Below are 20,606 nucleotides of genomic sequence, written 5' to 3'. Positions count from 1 at the left end.
TACTGAAGTTGTTAAAAAATAATTTAATGGCCAAAAATTGGAAAAAGTGGTTAAGGGGTTAACCTTGCATTTTGAATCAAATTTTGTCAAAAAAATTTACATTTTCTCAAACATCCCCTAAATTGTATTCGATGCAAGATAAACCTATTTCACTAGTTGCTAGGCCCTCATTTTGAAAATTTATTGAAGTTGTTGAAAAATTTAGGATTTTTTTTTTTGCCAAAAAATTTGAAAAAGTGGTAAGGGGTTAACCTTGCATTTTGAATCAAATTTTGTCAAAAACTTAACATTTTCTCAAACCACCCCTAAATTGTATTCGATGCAAGTTAAACCTATATTAATAGTTGCTAGGCCCTTATTTTGAAAAGTTATGGAAGTTGTTAAAAAATTTAGGTTTTTTTTGTTTGCCAAGAAAATTTGAAAAAGTGGAAAGGGGTTAACCTTGCATTTTGAATCAAATCGTGTCAAAAATTAACATTTTCTCAAACCACCCGCAAATTGTATTTGATGCAAGATAAACCTATTTCAATAGTTGCTAGGCCCTCATTTTGAAAATTTATGGAAGTTGTTGAAAAAAAATTAGGTTTTTTTTTGTTTGCCAAGAAATTTGAAAATGTGGTAAGGGTAACCCCTTACCACATTTTCAAATTTCTTGACAAAATTTGATTCAAAATGCAAGGTTAACACCTTGCATTTTGAATCAAATTTTGTCAAAAATAAACATTTTCTCAAACATCCCCCAAATTGTATTTGATGCAAGATAAATCTATTTCAATAGTTGCTAGGCCCTCATTTTGAACATTTATTGAAGTTGTTGAAAAATTGAGGTTTTTTTTTTTTTTGCCCAAAAATGTGAAAAAGTGGTAAGGGGTTAACCTTGCATTTTGAATCAAATTTTGTCAAAAATAACCATTTTCTCAAACATCCCCCAAATTGTATTTGATGCAAGATAAATCTATTTCAATAGTTGCTAGGCCCTCATTTTGAACATTTATTGAAGTTGTTGAAAAATTGAGGTTTTTGTTTTTTGCCCAAAAATGTGAAAAAGTGGTAAGGGGTTAACCTTGCATTTTGAATCAAATTTTGTCAAAAATAACCATTTTCTCAAACATCCCCCAAATTGTATTTGATGCAAGATAAACCTATTTTAATACCGGTAGTTGCTAGGCCCTCATTTTGAAATTAATTGAAGTTGTTAAAAAATGTAGGTTTTTTTTGTTTGCCAAGAAATTTGAAAAAGTGGTAAGGGGTTAACCTTGCATTTTGAATCAAATCGTGTCAAAAATTAACATTTTCTCAAACCACCCGCAAATTGTATTTGATGCAAGATAAACCTGTTTAAATATTTGCTAGGCCTTCATTTTGAAAATTTATGGAAGTTGTTGAAAAATTGAGGGTTTTTTGTTTGCCAAGAAATTTGAAAAAGTGGTAAGGGGTTAACCTTGCGTTTTGAATGAAATTGTGTTAAATTTTACCTTTTCCTCGAACAACCCCAAAATGACTGTCAATGCAAGATAAACCTATCTAAATAGTTGCTAGGCCTTATTATTGAAGATTTTATGGAAAAGATAGTTTTCCCCAGTGCGGCTTTGAACAAAAAAACATCATTTCTGCTACACACTTTGTAAAACTATGCATTGTTAACATACATCATTCGTAATTTACAGGTATTTCGTTGTTAGACCATGCTGGCAAAATTGGTTTGAAAATTCCTGTGTTGTCAAAATACGAAACTGATGTGTATTTTACATTCAAAAACTGTTTTTGGTTATAGTGTATTTTATAACTAATTATTTACGCAAACTGTCTTAAATTTTCGCAAGAAGTGGTAAAAAAAAAATTATAGAAAGTCACTTCTATTCGCTCCAATACGGTAAAATTTAAATGGAAATTGTCACATAAAATTGTAGTGTACTGTAAGTTTGTACATTTTATGTATATTTTTTACTGCTGTTTTATATCAAGAAAATGCAGAAATAAATTCCAACACCATATTATGGCAAGTTATACATGTTAGCATTATAACGGTCTTGTTTGTATTTGTCTGTCTTTAAATTTACTAAGTTCAATTTGTGAAGAAGCAGATATTAACAAGAGAAGTGCTTTTAATAAATTGACTCAATTCCTAGCAGAGATAAGTCCAATCTGGAACTTCCATCAGAACATGATAGAGAAATAAATATATAAGTACAAAGTATTTAAGTATAAAGTATAAGTATCAACCATCCAGCGAAAGAAATTTCCAGTGAGTTGATCAGCCCAAACCCAAGTCCAAAGTTCTTACCCCAGACCCAAGGCCTCTACCCCCTCAGCTTCCAACTCTCTCTGGAGACTAAGTCAGAACATCCTAAGGGTTTTAATTACCGGAATCCTTACTTTTTTAAGAAAAACCCGGTGGTGTAGTGGTAAGAGTGTAAGGCTACATACCCAAGGGTTCCCGGTTCAAGTCCCACCCATGCACAATTTTGTCAGAAAACTTAGTATATATTTTAAAAAAAGTCTAAAAGCTCCTCAGGACGGCCCAGGATCTGAACCGGGGACATCCCGGTTCGGATCCTGTGCGCGTCCTACTGAGCCAACTGCTTCTTGAGAAATTTATGTTCGGACCTTATATATAAACCTTAGGTTAACACATTGCGAAATAATTATGAATATTCATGATATGAATATTCATCAATGCAAATTAAATACAAATTGCTCATAAAATACCAGTATGCAAATGAGGGCAAAAAAATGCTAGTCTTAATTTGATTACTTGAATATCAGAGCACATCCGAAATTTGTCGTTCCAATTTATATCAAATTGGTAAGGGGTAAACCTTGCACTTTTAATGGAATTGGGTAAAAAAAAATAACTCTCCCAAAACATTAAAGGATTCCTTTAAAAAAAATTAATGCAATTTACAAGAGCTATTATAATTTGTAAACGTATTTTTGAAATGTTTGTTTTTACAAAAATTGACTCAACTAACAGAATAAATACAGTTGAACACAAGATATACATTCAAACTGATTTATTTGAATTTAAAATAGATGTTACCAACAAGTTATCATCCCTAAATTAACAACAATTTTTCGAACATCCAAAAAATAAAAGCAACTCCAAAAACAAACAAAAACGCAGTGTTTGAGATATATATTTATGTCGCTAAAAAAAGTACAACATTTTTACTACAAATGTTTCTCGTGCAAAAACTTAACAACAGCAACTGGTCTGTAAGTTTGGCTTTGAACATAATAAAATGGTAAGGGGTTAACTTGCATTTCTTTTGCTAAAAATTGTGGTTACAAAATTTGGTTTGTTTTTTTTTTTGCTAAAAATTTTAAAAAGTAGTAAGGGGTTAACCTTGCATTTTGAATCAAATTGTCTGAAAAATTGATTTTTCATTGAACAACCCCAAAATGACTTACGATGCAAGATGAACATATTGAAATAGTTTCTAAGCCCTCATTTTGATCATTTATGAAAGTTATAACATTATTTTTGGGCCAATAATTAAAAACAAAAGTTGCAAGGGGTTAACCTTGCATTCTGAATCAAATTGTGTCGAAATTTAACTTTTTCTTCAAATCACCCAAAAATGACCTTTAATGCACGATAAACCTATAAAAATAGTTAGGCCTTACTTTTGAGAATTTATGGAAAAGCTGGATTTTTAAATTGTCGCAAACCATGCACTACAGTTAGAATAATGTACACGGGGTTTATGATGCCACAAGTCACAAAAGTATTTATTTTTTGGAAATTATTGTAACTTCTTCTAAGAATTTAATTATTTAGGACATTTTAATTTAAAAAAAAAAAATTCAAAAATAAAGGGAACATGCATTAAAAGATGCAATTGAGATGATAACAAAATACATGTCAGTGAAATTACTACATACAAGTTTAAACATTTTTCTTTCATAAAATGTATAAAATAGTATGACAGGATTTTTTTTGGCAACAGGTCATCAGTACGCATAGACGCACACATCATCATCACGTTGCATGGACCATGAGCCTTCAGTCAAAAAAAAAGGAAAAGAGCAAATCAACAAAATAATTTTGTTTTTTGAACACAAGTTAATTAAGGCTAAATTCTGAGATCGAATATTTTTCTTTGAGGGCAAATTGAATGTCATTTTGGATCAGCAGATATTTCTTCCAAATAAACCTGCTCCAGAAATCCCAAACTTGTGAATTTCACAATGTAAAATAATTGTACAAGGCATGATTTGATATAACTAAGTAGGAAGCTGCAGTAACTAGGTTTCTTTGCTTGTGCAGAACATCATTTTTGACATCTTATCAATTATCCGAGTTGACTGCTTTTTACAAATTCAGTTTCTAATAGGCACTTTCATTGGACATTATCAACCATTTTGCATTGCTATCAAGAAAAAATAACAGTTCTTGCATCAACTTCAAAGTTATAATGTGATTAGGGTTACGTACAAACAGGGACAGCCATTTTGTGACAAATGTCCAGTCTGTTCATAAGTATAAATCCTGATTAAAAAATATCATATTCTTCACATTGGCTCTGAGTTTTCTCGGTTTTGACTGATAGCATTCCTCCAGGGTACATCTTCTTAAATCAGACAACATTAGGGGATCATTAAATGTTATGCTTACTTTGTGACTTTATCTAAAATATTTGTCCTTTGGTTAAGTACGCAACACTTTTAAAAACAATATCCATCGTATTTTCTAAAATCCAAAACCAGTTACCCTTTGCAGGTGAGGATATTTGTTCAAAGCTTGCAATGTTTACAGCAAAAATTGAGAGACCAAGATCCTAGTTTTATCATCAAAACTGAAAAGGTGTTCTCAAATGTCACACTTTTAGGCCCGTTAGTGTGGAATTGCCCATGCATATAAGGTCTGCCCTCGTGTTTTTCATATTTTACAGGTTGTGAGGGATTGTCCAGCATTCGTATGTTTATATCGCAAGATTAGAAATTCTTTGCTCACAGGAAAGCGCAAGCACAGAATTCTGTGAGAATCAAATTTTGCCGAGCTGATCAACTCACCTTTGATCAAATGTTACGTTGCTGTAGTAGGATTCTTCTGAGACAGTTTGTTGGATGTCTGTCAGTGTGTCGCCAGCGTGAGGTGACCAGATCAATTATCTGCAACAAATGACAAAGACAAATGAGGATTAGTCCTTGGTCCGTGCACATCTTGGAGAAATGCATCCACCAAATTCGCGTGACCTGCTCTGAGAAAAAGAGTCAGATATGTTACGTCTCAAAAAACGATACGTCACAATTTATTACATTTTTCGGAAGTCGTGTTTAGGCATGTTTGACCCTGAATAGCAGACAAATCATCAGTTTTCACGGAAGCCACATGGCAAAAATTAACCTTTTCGTAATTTGATTTGTTCACTATTTGTCTTTCAAACATTGTACGTGACCATTTGGACATGTTTCTGTAGGCAAAACATCATTTATTTCCACATAACAGTAATGATGCTATTGGCAGAGATCTCGATAAATGCATTTTGCGTTTTCACGAAGAGCCACACACGTTTTGGCCCCTTGAACACGTACAAAACCTACTGCAAAGAAAGGCGTTAAAGAAGGTCGACTGAGATTTTCGTTTTCATGAAGAGCCACATATCTTTGTTACATTCTCAGCTGCTTGCAAATTTTTGTTTTCACAAAGAGACAAATTATCTGGGTTCACTTTAAAATTCAGCTCTCATAGAATCACGTGAAGCTTCCTTACTGCACACAATATTGCAAAGAAGTATTTTTTTGGCAGTTTTAAAATAGGAGAAACCTCTTTAGCGATCATATTGAAAATGTTTTTTTCTTCAAAATCCACATGCTCTTCGTGAAAACTGTGAATGATTTAGAGGAAATGAAGTTTTGAATTTTTTTCTTTCTGGGCAAAGTTTCAGGTTTCAATGTGGTCCAAACTTTCAGAAATATATGACAGAATGATGCAAAGATTTCATTGATGCAGTAGTTTATTTTGCTTCCTCCCCAAAACATTGTGACATTTGGGCAACTATAGACTCAATTTCTGAGAGCAGGTCAAATATCCTGGTAAGGTCAGTTTAAACAGGGCCACCACGAGAAGGTCCCAGGATACCAGCCCCAACGCGCTTTCAGTATCGTCAGGCCCATTGCTGGATAAAAGGTAGGCCCCGGAGGGCCAGACACAGTTATCGACTGTCCGGTCCGCCCGCCCAGCCCCAAAGGACCAGGAAAGCACCCTAACCTATATGCACGCCCCCCTAAGTCCATCCCCCTTACGGGTTCATGCGGTCTGATAGGAAGTAGCAGCGTTTGCCGGCTGTGAATACAGGGCCACGCCCCTATAAAGAGGGACGCACTACCTGCTCCTTTATGGCACGGCATCCTAGGGTTTCCAGGCCGCTGCGTAGGACCCACGCCCCACATGGTAGGCGGACCTGCCACGCGGACGCAACTCGCCCCTTGAATCTGTGCTGGATTTTCGCCGCACCTCAATTGAAGCACCCAGTCAGACTCCAATTAGTAATCGAAACCGCCGCACCCACCTAAGCCCTAACGGCATAGGGATATAGGAGATCCCATAGCCTTGAGTTCTCAGAGGGATATAGGAGATCCCCTGAACTAAGAAAAAAACCCTATTTATTTAGTGAAATTTGTATCATTTCACTAATAGATGATTAACATTTATCAAAAAAGATTGTCCCTGTGGAAGTACGTGTTTATGCCCTAAAGGCGGTGCACAAGATAAATTTATTTAGTGGAGCCTTGCAGCAGGGACGGATCAGGGAGCAAGTTCCTTAACCTTACTTGACAGAAAAACTTCACTTGGCCAACAAATTTCCCAATGTTTGGTTTGAAGATCACAAAATCTAAATATTTGAAATATGAATATTTCCACAAGAGGTGATAGGTGGTGCAAAGATCAGCAACTGACTTGTTTTCTTCAACACATTGGTTTCTATCCTTGCTAACTCTTTTTGCTTCTCTCCATCAAGGAGTAAATGACCCTTAGAAATGTTTCTAGTATGAAAGTTGACATTTTGCTCTCCAAGGAGCTGATTGCCACCCAAGATCCGCCCCTGGATGGACGTAGGGATATAGAAGATCCCATAGTCCTGCTGGTCTTGCGTAGTAGGATGAAGGGATAAAGCAGATCCCACATCCCATCTTGATCCTGGAGGACATCGGGATATAGGTGATCCCATAGTCCTGTAGTAAATCTTGCTGTGCTCAATTTGAGCCGATGACATATGCTCAATTTGAGCTGACGACCTGTAGAGAAACCACCACCCCACACATACCACCACCAAACCCCACAATCACAAACACATACCACCACCAAACCCCACAATCACAAAACATCATATCAGAACCAACTCTGGGAAAAATACTAACTTGCAAAAAATAAACGAGACATTCAACCTGTTTTTAGTACAGGTCCGAAGAAAAGTTTAGGAAAAGCAAAAAATTTAACGGTTTGCAAGGAAATTTATTGCGAGTAAAAAAAAAGAAGAAGAAAAGTTCAAATTTTGCTATGATTTTTGAAAGATCAAAGTCAGACGCGTGATCATCATTTTCTTTTTTTTTGCCATATGTCTTTTGCATTAACAAAAATTCTGGATCTGGGCTGCAGTTGTAGTACAATTTCAATAAAAATAGAGGTCAAATTGAAACTTTCTGGCATATTTTTCCAGAGTGGTTCAAAATAAAACAAGAAATATTCAACCATTGGTGATGACTCACTCTGCACAATCCATCGAACGACTCCGCTTGCAAACTGTACTTGGGTCGTGAGTTCTTGTGGTCCAACGATTCTTGCAATCCGGGGGTCTTGAGCATGTCCACAGCTGTAACAAAATGGTTACCTCACCTTAGTGAACATGCAGTCTTGTCCCCGGCCTCTATACTTGCGATGTCCCAACTTCTTGAAAGGAAAGTTGTTCCATAACACACTCTGTCTTGACCAGTTCCAAAGACTTCTGCACTCCGGGAGTCTCGACAGAAATGCCACAGGATCTGCTTGAAAAAAAAAACATTAAGTTTATTTTTTTTGTGAACAAGCCAGTCCAACATAAAGATCCATTTATCTTTTTATTTTGCTTCTTTGGCCTATAAGATGTCAGTTCGTTCAATCACAACACTGTCGGTGTACATACGTTGCACTACGCGATGCGCATGGTGAAAACATGGTTGGTACCCGTGGTGTTTTTGTTTTCACATATTACTGCGATAGAAAACCAACGATAAGTGAAATGATGACTTGATTTCCAGGCCGAATGTGTATTCACATATCACTGCGATCGAAAACCACCAATAAGTGAAATGATAGACTTGATTTCCAGGCTGAATGCTATGTGCGCTCAGCACACAACACGTCCGCACGCAATGCAGCACGCAAGGCGCCGTTGTATACTGCGTGCAAGTACATTGGCCTGTATCCAACACCAGAATTCCGGTTAAAACTGGAAGATTGGCATCTTAGTCTTGAGCATGTCCACAGCTGCAAATAATGGTTACCTCACCTTAGTGAGCATGCTGTCTTGTTCCCCGGCCTCAAAAACCTGCACCGTCTCAAGTTCAAGAAAGAGTTGTTCTGTTGCACTGCTTTGATCAGTTCCTGTTCCAAAGACTTCTGCAGTCTAAGAGTTTTGAGCATGTCCACAGCTGCAAAAAAATGGTTACCTCACCTTAGTGAACATGCAGTCCTGTCCCCATTTCAACTGCAACTTTTGAAAAGCTGGTAAAATAAAAGACAAAAGGAAAATATAATAACATTTGGGTTTTTTTTTTTAAGGAAAACATTAAAATAACAAAGTTGTATAATCAGAGGAAAGATTCCCATATCTGGCCAACACTTGTCACCCTATGCACAAAACTAAATTTTTACTTTTTATTTTTCAGGCCATATTATCACTTTCTGATTGCTGTCACTGAAGGGAAAAATTAGATGGCCAGATATCTTTCCAAATCGGATCATAATTTTATCTTGTTTGAAAATAAGGACTACTTTTTGCCCAAAAATGATTTGCGTTTTATGGCTGCCAATAGTTTATGAAATGGCAACAGAGTCTGACGATTACTGCATTCGGAAAGAGTTCCATATAAGAAGTTCACTCAACACCCTGTGTACAAACCCTATGAGATTGAACTGAAAAATTCTAAGTGTTTTCTAAGAAAATGCTTGTATTTTCTCACTGCTCAAATTGACTTTGATGACATGAAATCGCTATCTGGGGGCTTGTTAGTCAATACAGAGGAAAATTAGTGAACTTCTTATATGGAACACTTTCCCTGCATTCTTTTACCCAAAACATTTCAAAGCTTTAACATAAAAAATGCCATTATGACGAAGAGGTTTCAGGAAAAAAATTAAGCTTGGTAGTTTGGCTAAAGAGTTGGCCTATATTTGTTCTTGAGTTTGGACGTATGCCGTTTGTTAAGTTTCTTGATTTTGTTTTAATCAATTAAAAATAAGACAGTATAATAAATGGACGTTCGTTACATGATACACCCCTTGATGCCATCCATATGTTTACATGTATATCCTTTAATAGTATGACGAAGAATTCTGTGCTCACCAGGAAAAGCAGAGCGTTTTGCTAATGTGATGAAATGATGACAATTCGACGACCAAAAAAATGGCGGATAGTCTCAATTTGATTGAAATTGAAACTTATTACTTAAATAAAAGCACAAGGCTGAGTTTATCTATTTATTTTTTGCAATGTCTTTGAATTTCTCCAAACAGTACAATAAAAGAACCTACACGTTTCATCTTTGGGAGCAACAAAACCCCGGATATTTAATGACTTAAATTAGGTAAAAGAAAACTCACTTTGAATTTCGCGAATCTCCACTCCGCTTTCCATGCCCGCGAATACATGAATGGTGCTGCAGACCACGTGAACATACGAGCAAATACTGGTTCCCGGCTATCTCGGCGCCACGTTATCGTGTTAGCATAATTGGAATTTCTTTGTGGCCAGCGAATCAGATTGTTTTTTTTTCATAAATGGGGGCGCTATAACCATTTAACGGCCTAAGTTTTGCGGCCAAAACTGGGAACACATAATAATCTTTGGATAATCCTTTGTACCCAGGAATCACTCCCAGACCCAGTAGCGTGCTAGTGAGTTTGTTTCTGTGTTCAGTAGGGGACGTTGAACAAAAGTAGACAATAGGATCCCCAATTCCGGGTCCTCAATTCGGATTCGTGTACAAAACTTATTCCTAAAAAGTGAGTACAGACAAAAGAGGGACAATAGGGGGTGCCTGATTGCAGGCAAATACACCTTACTCCGCAAGGCCCCCCAGGCCTACCCCTGGAAAATCAGAAGAAAACAAAGCAAAAAAAAAAGGAGGAAAGAAGAAGAATACGAGGTCATATTTTCGTTGATGATAAATTGAGAATATACAAGAGACTAGTACTGTAGGACATTGATGAGCCTTTGCCGGCCCTCTAAAAAGGAAAAATCCTGGCGATGCCCATGCAAGTACTCCACCAATGGTCAATGTGTCCTCAAATCGATCGAGAACAACTTTAGCGAACACGGCACCCCTGTTTATAACATTAATGTTTATAACATTATAAGGTTTTACAAGGTACTGTGGGGCATATTGAATAATGAAGAATATAATATAGATACATAAATGGGGCATCAAACTTAGCGATTGTGTTATTCAGAAATTACGTGCTAAACAGTCAAAGTTTCATGAATGCTGCCGACTATAGTATCCCAAACATACGCAGCTTGGGTTCTAGAGATAAAGATTATATAATCACGAAGACAGCAATGCAACGTGCAGACTTGTAAATGTCAAAACGCCAGATTATGAACTACGAAATTTTTAACACAAAGCACAATATTAAATACTCTCCGTACACATTTTTAACACACTAAATTACAGCAACCACTGTCAAAACAAAACCCTCTCAAAGCAACTTTGTTCAATGACCACAAATTTATTTCTGTTTCTTTATCTAACTTAAAGATTCATGCTATAAATGTGGCATCCTTTTCTGCTTAAGTATCGTCATTTATTTCACGAACGACGTAGTTACAGACAAGGGCGGATCCGGGGGGGGGGGGGGCCAAAGGGGCCATGGCCCCCCCCCCCCCCCCAAAAAAACGAGACTATTTTTTTTTTTTTTTGATGTGACATCGCAATAAAGGCAGGCGATGAGTACACCACCATCTTTTCCTCAAAAAAACATTGGTTAAAGTGGTCAAAAATTGCCTCAGATCGCACCACAGAGCACAATCCAAAAAAAATTCGGGGCCCTTAAGCGGGCCCCGAACCCCACGCCGTAAATTTTTTGACCCACTTTTTAGGGGGTCCAAAAAATTTTTTTTGGCCCCCCCCCCAAAATTGTGTTCTGGATCCGCCTTTGGTTACAGAGACACATTTAAAAACTAACACCCTTTATGTAATATTTCAAAAGTATTACGCTTATAAACAGATTTATATTTTCCTATACACTATTCCAAATATACATAACAAAGGCTCCAGTAATTAAAAATAAAAGAATCCAATTTGCCACGAACTGTCAAAGATATTCATTTGTACTGTTGCTAGTTTCGTGCTGGAACTAGATTATAAACAAGCTTTTACTATAAAGTATCGAGAGAAAAAAAATAAGCTTAAGTTTATTGCGCGTTCACCGTCTTAGTAGTAAAAGAACAATATATCACATCTAGTATAAGATAATGGCTTCAAGAGTTTTGGTGAAAATAAAAGTATTGGCCAACAAATCAACTGCTATTTTAGAAAGCCTGCAGATATGAAAATGATCAGAAGTGACCTTTTCAGTCGACATAATTGAACAGATGGCGGCTATAAAACTAAGTTGTTAAACTTTAACTGAGTATATAAATGAAATATTTTCTTTAAACTGTTGAAATGCACATTTATACATACGATATTTGAGTACATAAAGGAAAACGTGTGGTGGGGAATGCAAACTACTTTTCTGATCAAATTGGCTTTAAAGGGCTCATGAAGTGAATATTTCTTAGGAACATATTTTGTGCTACTTAAATTTCTAATCCTCTTAAGCGTATGAACATTAATTGATATTCCTTTTTGGTTAATTTTGTTGAAAAGTGCACTTCTTTAAACATTTAAAATTTTCCATGCATTTCTTGACAACATAGGGCGGAGAGACAACTGAAAATATTACACCTCAGGAGCCCTTTAAACTTAACATTTCTTCTGTTTTCTTTCTAAAATCAGGCATTGTTTTATTATTCTAGGCAAGATTTACCATGAACGGAAAAGGAACTAGCATTTTATGATATGAGTGGCTGTTTCAGGCGTTAAAATCCGTTAAAAAATTTCAAAAAGTGGAGTATTCTATTAAGTGACTTCCCTAGTGTATCACGTGGATTATTTATTTATGGCTTTAATGCACATGTATGGCTGTACGATAGAGGACAGACACACAAAGGGAGAACAACAGATCCTTTCAGTCCTCGAACGTTGGGTCTTTTGTTGAAAACGGTCCTCGGTCGTACTTTTATGTGCTTATTCTATGGGAGAGTGTTATATTACAGGGAAAAAGAGAAACACAAAGCATTGTCCTCAGGCGCATAGAAATTCACGACTGTGTGAGATAATGGTCATCGTTATTGCAGTTCTTTGTGCACGCTGTGCTATTGTCTTGACCATGTCTGATGAACTTGATTTTTTGTCAAATTTTCTGTAACTTGTTTACGACAATTTTGTACCACCCTAGACAAAGCTACAATATCGTTTTTCTTTAAATAGATTTTCTTGAGTGAAACATTTTTCATATACATACATTCAAATTAGGCCCATGCATAAATTACCCAACTAAAAAGTACTACATTTGCGTTCATGATTGATTATTGAAAAGATATTTTAAAAATGCAAATAAGGCGGGATCCATATACAATTATGGCGGGAAGGAGTGTCACTTATAACTTTGCATATACTTCATCCCCGACCCCACCCCCTCCAAAAAAGTGACACCCCGCCCATCAGCTGCAAATCTTATTGTCTCCTGCAACATCCTAGAAGCCATCGTTGCCAGAGGGCGTCCTCTGTCACGAACCCAGTCTTCTTTCCAGCCTCAGTCCTCTCTTAGACTTGTTTGCTCAGATTTTTCATATTTGACGACTTGAGTGACCACGGTGACCACGATTCCTGCTGCTATGAGGAGGACACACACCCCGATGGCGACCTTCTTGCCGAGGCTCCACTGTTTGGCAAAGACACAGAGAATAAAAAGGGAACCAGTGAAGATGAAAGTATAGACGAGTAATATACAGATACATAATATAACATTGACAACAATAATTAAGAGGGTGAAAGGGCCACCCAACATGAAATAAACTTCCCATCATGGGCCGACCGTGCGCATACATTTCTGCAGGTTATTAAAGTCATTTACCTTAATACGCATGCGTGGAAAATATCACTTTTTTCTTAATAGTGTTTAATCAAGTCCGATAATACTGATCGATGCAACAAACTTAACAAATTTTTCCTGATTGATAGGCCTACTTGTTTGAATTGTGTATCCCGCGTTCTGTGTTATATTGTGCAGTTGAATCGCGAAAACCACACTCCGTGTTCAGTGAACCAATCCCCATTTGCAGGCGAGTTTAGGGGTTACTCTTTTGAAATCATCGTTAATACAAAATGTAAAGCCTAATTGATGTTTTCATGGCAGTCTTAGTATTAACTTAATACTCAATTGCAGAAAAACAGTTTTGTTGACGACCTTTTTTTCGCCGGTTATTAGCTGTCCTTTGGCACAAGAGGCCTTTTTTTCTTATTTCGCGAAATAACGTACGACATCGCATTTCAAATCTTTGATGAAGATGCTAAAGTTATTCATTTTTCAACCTACTTTGGGACAAGTCTCATGACTTCAATACCTTTCTCGTGCATTGTGAGCAGTTTTTTTCGGAAGGTCGTTTTGAGCGTAGTACGAAGGAGCTTATGAATATTCATTTCACAGCGCAGCCAGGCAAAACTGGGGCATGCGCATAAATCTATTGTCGCGCTGTGAGTGTGTGAGCCCGAGCCTCTGGATGGAACGGCATAACAATGACCCGCGTCGTGGTGAGGACGATGTGGTGCAGACTTCAACTTTTGTTGGGCAAGGTTCACCAAAATCGGTACGCATGAGTGAATCCCAGATCCCAGGCGGTTTTTTTTTCAATAAAAGATGATGTCTCAAAACCGCCAAACTCACTGGTTTGACTGGAATCTTGCTGCTGCACACTTTTAACGTGTTTTTAGATGGGGTTATGATCGAGAATAAGCTTTATGTGGCCTCTCCGGACTCCCATTTGCACTAAGTTTAATCGGGCACCATTTGCAGTCATCAGCCGACATTTGAAGCAAAAAAATCAGGTAAAAAAAAAAAAGCCGCGTCGCCGCACCACTTTTTGGGCAAGCTCCATACCAGAAACCGGAGACTTGTTTTTTGGGCCTTATTAACAAATCACAAATAGCAGCCACAGCTGAATTGCACGTGATTTACATTAAAAAAAAGTACGTTTTTAAAAGGTAAAAGGCCTACCCGTGTTTGTATATAATAAAAATATGACATTAAATACTAATACTAGAAAAAGTTTAAACATTGTGTAATGTGCATACAAATCTGGCTAAGGAAAATTGTCTATTTAAAGAAACACATATTATTCTAGTAACAAGGTCGACATTATCTTAAACAAGAAAAGGAGCTCTTGAAACATGCAACAGTTTCCTGTGGTGTGTGGCAAGCAAAATCTTTAAACTGAGGGGAAAACATCTATAGTTTCAACATTTAGGAAGCTTCCGTAAAATATATTGCACCTATTGCTAAAAACAAATCTTTGGAGGAAACTGTCATTATAAGCATCCTCTTTCCAAAGAGAGCAATCATTGGAAGGCGGATGCCCCGCCCCAACATAGATTACCGACAATATTTCATGATGTATACAGACAACAAAATTGTACACCCGATATTTTTACATTTAAGTTTCATCGCAAAACGCTATATATCCGTATAAGTTCTTTCTGGGAAAATGACATATTTCGTTGCTAATAGACGGGGCTAAAAGTGAAAAAAATGAAAATGCACAAGTGATCACTTAAGGGTCTGCAATGACATGCCAATTCAAAATAAAATCTTTAGTTTTGCATTTTTAGAAAAAAAGTGTTTTTGAGGGTTTTTTTTTCAAAGCACTATATATCCGGTAGTTTTTGAGCAAGATGCAATAAATCCAAACACAATGAAGGAAACTGAAGGCGAAATTCATACATTTCATCATACTTTATTCATCAGGATCCTAAATCAATACACATGGTTTCTCCAGCAGTAAAAGGGACTCTCATCAGGGGCAGATCAGGGGGGGGGGGGGGGGGGGGGGGTCGTGGGGGTGAACCCCCCCCCCCCCCCCTTTTCATCAGGGAAAAAAATAACAAATCTGAAAAAAAAGTATGATCTTTGCACCCTTACTTAGGGGTAAAATGTTTTGTATAACACAGGAAAACGCCCAAGACCCCTCCAGCAGTGTAGGCGGCAAAACTTTCCTTTACCCTTTGCTGTTTGGTACATTTCACTCCCCCTTTTTTGTCCACGCCCCCCTTTTTTGTCCACGCCCCCCTTTGGAAAAATCCTGTATCCGCCGCTGCTCATGGTCATAACTGTAAACCGTGTTCCATGTACCCGACTGATAACAAAATTTCGATTGTTTTCTATCTCTGCTACAGACATGTGTGGTAGGTTTGTGCCGAAAGCTGGAAAAAGCAATGAAGGTTGCCACTAATTCATAAAAATCCATAAAAGTCGCATGATATTGAAAACGATTGCCATGATCCTTGTCCACAAATCATGGTTTGTGCATGTACAGGGATGAACCGCATTTCATTTTTAGAATCCATGCTTTGAATGCAACCTTACGTGTTAGACTGAAACAAAAATCACAATGTTCAGCAGAATTAAAATTCATTTTTTTTGTTTAGTCCATTACACAAATAACATGAATCCCAATCTTAAAACTTTCTGTGAAGACTTGAAAACGTTGGAATGAAAAATATGGTTAGTGCAATAGGCCCCATTTCACATATTACAAAAAAGTGATACATGTAGTAGGGCCCATTGCTTACTTTCCATGCTTATTGTTCCAACAAAAACTTTTCAACAATAAACATTAACGGTAGAATGTTCAAGCAAATTACTATAATTCATATTTCATTTAATTAACAACATGACTATCAAATCCATATTTAGCAATTTTGCCCTTCAACGACATGTACAAACACTGTATGCTCAGTGTGTTACCTCCCAAGTGAGAGATGCAAAAAACCACTCGGGTAAGACTCGAACGCACATGTACCACTCGACCACCGAGCTAACGGGATCGGCTGGGCAGTTCAAATCTGTGGTCGGTGGTCGAGTGGTAAGACGTCTGTACTAGTAAGCAGGAGGTCCTGGGTTCGAGTCCCACCCGAGTGTTTTTTTCCATCTTTCACTCGGGAGGTAATACACTGAGCATACAGTGTTTCTGTTAAGACACCTTGGCAGCTCACTTAATCCTAGGATACGAACAATAAGGGAATAACAGTGTGTGGAGCCGGTCTTCACTGCGTGATAATGACCGGGTGTGGGGGTGACCGCTGTTAATGGACATGAGTACGCAGCCTAATTTTGGCGTACTCGGTTTGCCGCAATACGCAACTCTATGTAGGCCCGGTGTGAAAGGGGCTTAAGCAACACTGGAACTCTGTTGATATTTCAGTTAATAAAAACATGACTATCAAAGCCCTATATGTACACACAGTATGACTTGCTGCGACCCAGACTTTTCATTTTTTTTTTTTCAACAACATTGATCCAATTAGTCACCAATGGGCAACGAATTCAACCATGCATGTGATCGCCAGCGTCATCTCAACAGGGGTCTATGGTGTTAAAGCTTTGAGCTATGGGAGCCGATACCAGTATTTCACTTCATTGTCACCTCGATCCTGACTATCAATATCAATGCAAACCATAAATGTGTGTGCAGACATTTAGGTCCAACATGGAGTTGGCTTTACACTACTGAACCTAATCACAACTGCAAGGGGTGCAGCCATTATTAACGAACAGTGAAATTACATGCATGGAGACTACAGACAGGACAGTCAGCCACCAATGACAAACTGACATCTACTGTTCATGATCAACACTGTCATCTTCAGATTCTGAACTGTGTTCATCTTCAACATCCTTAGTCGAGTCAGTGGTGTTGCTGAGCGCATTGTTGTAGAATGCCATGACATCTCCTGACGCGCCAATTGCGGACAACAGGTTTTCAACATCTTCCTTTTTGGCCTTCTTGACTGTTGAGACCATCCCAAGTGGTGCAGGTTTGAAACTTGTCCACTTCTTTCCACGCTTTAGGACAGCATGATGGCAGTACTCGCCAGCGTAGGTAGACTTGAAGCCTACCTGATCATTGGTTAGCGACAGCATGCGGGCCTCGCTCACTTTGAATGTCCTTTGTTGTTTGACATATGAATGCACCAGTTCTTTGAAGTTTAGGGCATGCCAATCCTCTCCATAGATGTACACGTTACCATACTTTCTCAAAATGTCGAAGTACCCTTTAGGGTGCAAGATGCTGTCATGCTTACGAATTTCCTGCTCTATCCGTCCAAAAATCCGATCAGCAGGCAAAAAGCTGTGTCCTCGGATTGGGAAAGCATATTCAATGTTCAAGTCTGGAAAGGCTGATTTCCTCAGTGCGCTCAGCATGCCAATCATGTTCATGTTCTTGTTTTGTCCAAAACAGGAATCACTGAATAGCCGAAGATTCCCTTTCTGGCGGAGTGTTCCATTTAATCTGACACGACAACAATCATTAACAGCAGAGGCAATCATGTTCGAGTCCTTTTTGTTCTGATGTTCCATCCACACATACAGATGAACGTCATTCTTGCTTTGGGTGCTATTCACACCATGATGAACCAGTGCCCCAAACAGGTAGAGGTACAATTGCCTGGAATAATAAGCTTGGCCAATTGGTGTTCTTGGAAGAGTCATATTTTGCATCATATCAAAGCAGAGTGTTACTGCCTCGGGTTGCACTCTACCTAGCATATCATAGAAGACACAAGCTCGTCTCCGATGAAGAATAAACATGGCAGTCTTGGAACGCTTCTCTGCTTCTGTAAGGTGGGGGTCCTTCATCGTCAGCCTGTGCTTAACACATGTGGCACAAGCATCTGTGGCTGGATGACCAAAACCCAAATTGAACTGCTTTGTGAAAATCGAATAATACAGCGAGTAGCTCACTTGACTGTGATTCTGTCTTTTAAAAAGTTCATGCATCTTGCGCACTGACAGATCAGACGGCAAGTACTTCCTGCCAGGTGCCCCCCGTCGACCATAGTGACTGGCTTTGCACGTGAAAGTTTTGATGTGGTCGATAACACTCTGCCTCTTCTGATTGACTTCATCTTCATTACGAAGTCCACCTCTGTTTTCCGGACACGGCTGTGCATGTTCTGCATAATACCTGGCCACACGCGATACACGATCCTTTGAAATACCTGCAGAGACAAAAGAAGTAAAGCAACATGAGAAAAAAAAATTGCGAGGAGAAAATCAGAAGGAAATGGAATGTAGGAATGGAAAAGAATTAACAGAAAAAAAAGGAAAAGGTAGACCGGTTACTTTCACTTCTGATGCGCCAGTCTGGTGTGTTGGAAAAAAGAACCAGACCAGTCTATAATGAATGCATCTCGGACTTTATTTCTCTAAAAAAATATCCTCCATGGGATGAATCTTCCAAAAAATAGAAGAAAAATGCAGTAAAAATGATCTGAACGACAAAAAGAAACAAAAATTAAGGACTGGGAGAAAAAAAAATGCAAAATGGAGTAGTATGCAGGTTCCAACAGGGGACCCCATGCCACGAAGCAGGGTGTGTTACCACTGTGCCATCATCACGTAACAGTGGAATTTTGGGATTTGAAAGCTTGTTAAGATACTTTAGATAATACCGTAACTATAGAATTCGGAAGTTGCGTTACGATTACCGTAAAAATAGCCACTACGAAAAAAAAATCTGACAGCATGGAGAAAATGCAGGCTTGAACCCAGAAGGAAAAACAACTATGGGAAAAAAGGATTTGGAACAAATTGAAAAAAAACAAAACATGTTCAAACATTGTAGGCCCTACATGTTCATCGGGGGGGGGGGGGGGGGGGGGGTGCAAAAATCCTGGACTGCAAATCGGTAACGCGAAAGGCATGGGGAGGATAAAACTGTTCTGAAAATCTCTCCTTCTCTTTGAAAAGAATTAAATTTGGGTTCCAGAGTTTTAAAAACTAATGGACTGGTTGTCTGTCTATTACTTTAAATATTGCTACAAAAATCATAAAATAAACTCGCATGCAACTTAAAAAGAAATTTTCAGAACGGCTCTAACCTCCCCATGCCTTTTGCGTTACCTATGTGCAATCCTTCCCACGTTTACCACGTGTCTCCACGTTTACCCCGTCTACGTCCCCCATGTGATTAGCGCCATCACCGGATGTCAGACAAGTCGACCGTTGAGACAACTCGACTCGGGACAAGTCGACCGTTGAGACAACTCGACCGTTAGACAGGTCGACCGTTGAGACAACTGGACTCGGGACAACTCGACCGTTGAGACTGCTCGATGTACAGAGGGCGCTCCGATCCGGTGGCCGTCGCGTCGGGCCGGTGCGCCCCGCCCGGCCGCGAGGACCGGGCCGGGCTCGGCACGCGGGCACGTCGACCGGTGCGGCAAGTGGGCACACAGGCCCGGCAAAAACGATGCCACCGTGCACGGTACGGCCACGTTGATCGGGGATGCGCGCACGTGGCCCAGAACAAACGAACGATGTGCACGGCCAATCACGCTGCGCTATATCGGCTCTTTTAATGCAAAAAAAACCCTTCATATGTCATTACTCCCAAACGGCGACCAGCCGCCGTCAAAATCCCCGGTACTTTCCCCAAACCTAGGCCCAAAACATGCGAGGCGACTTGTCTCAACGGTCGACTTGTCTTTCCATTTATCGCACATACGGTCGAGTTGTCTCAACGGTCGAGTTGTCTCAACGGTCGACTTGTCCCGAGTCGAGTTGTCTCAACGGTCGACTTGTCTGACCCCCCCATCACCAACCCTTGCAGTTTTGAGCAAGATGCAAGTAGGCCTATCTGCAAAATGGCTTGTTGCTTGTAAGTTGTACATGTAGCAATATGGCATAGCAAGACATCAAAATTCTACAGTGTACCACTAAACCTGCATGGAGTAAATCACCCATAATCTACAATGTAATAGGGGCCTAGGGTACAAAATTAAAAATCTTACTTACCAAGAACAGTGGTGAAGGTTGCCTTGCATAATCTTGGATGATTTTCTGTCAAGAGTGAATACTTGACATCAATGTTTCGGTTTTTCCTTGCTCCCTCGTCCGCTACAGGAATCCGACGTCGGTTTGGGGGACTTATGTCAAGTAGACTCAAAACAACTTGATCTTGAACAACCTTATCAGGATTTGCATAAAATTTGTTGTGATTTATGGCTAAATCAGCAGCAGACAGGAGGTCGGCGTGGCACAAGCGAGCGTTGTCCTTCGCGGTGTGTGTACACCCAAT

At 38.8% G+C, this 20,606-nt stretch overlaps 1 protein-coding gene across 1 annotated transcript; it reads right to left on the bottom strand.

The window, feature by feature from the left end:
- Positions 1-16,616: 16,616 nt before the first annotated feature.
- On the bottom strand, positions 16,617-20,606 carry LOC119719589. The gene is made up of 2 exons (XM_038189065.1): positions 20,324-20,606; positions 16,617-18,525 (listed from the first exon to the last, which is right to left on the bottom strand). The coding sequence occupies exon 2, from the start codon at positions 18,302-18,304 to the stop codon at positions 17,141-17,143; it is 1,164 nt and encodes a 387-aa protein (XP_038044993.1). The 5' UTR covers positions 18,305-18,525; positions 20,324-20,606; the 3' UTR covers positions 16,617-17,140.

This window comes from Patiria miniata, unplaced genomic scaffold, assembly GCF_015706575.1.
Source record: "Patiria miniata isolate m_02_andy unplaced genomic scaffold, ASM1570657v1 HiC_scaffold_8, whole genome shotgun sequence".
Taxonomy (NCBI): Eukaryota; Metazoa; Echinodermata; class Asteroidea; order Valvatida; family Asterinidae; genus Patiria; species Patiria miniata.
The sequence above is the reverse complement of the archived record's forward strand: the minus strand, read 5'-3'. Positions and strand labels throughout refer to the sequence as shown.

Bases quoted from the DNA above. Each gene is read 5' to 3' on its own strand.
- LOC119719589 (XM_038189065.1), bottom strand. From the start codon at position 18,304: ATGCATGAACTTTTTAAAAGACAGAATCACAGTCAAGTGAGCTACTCG.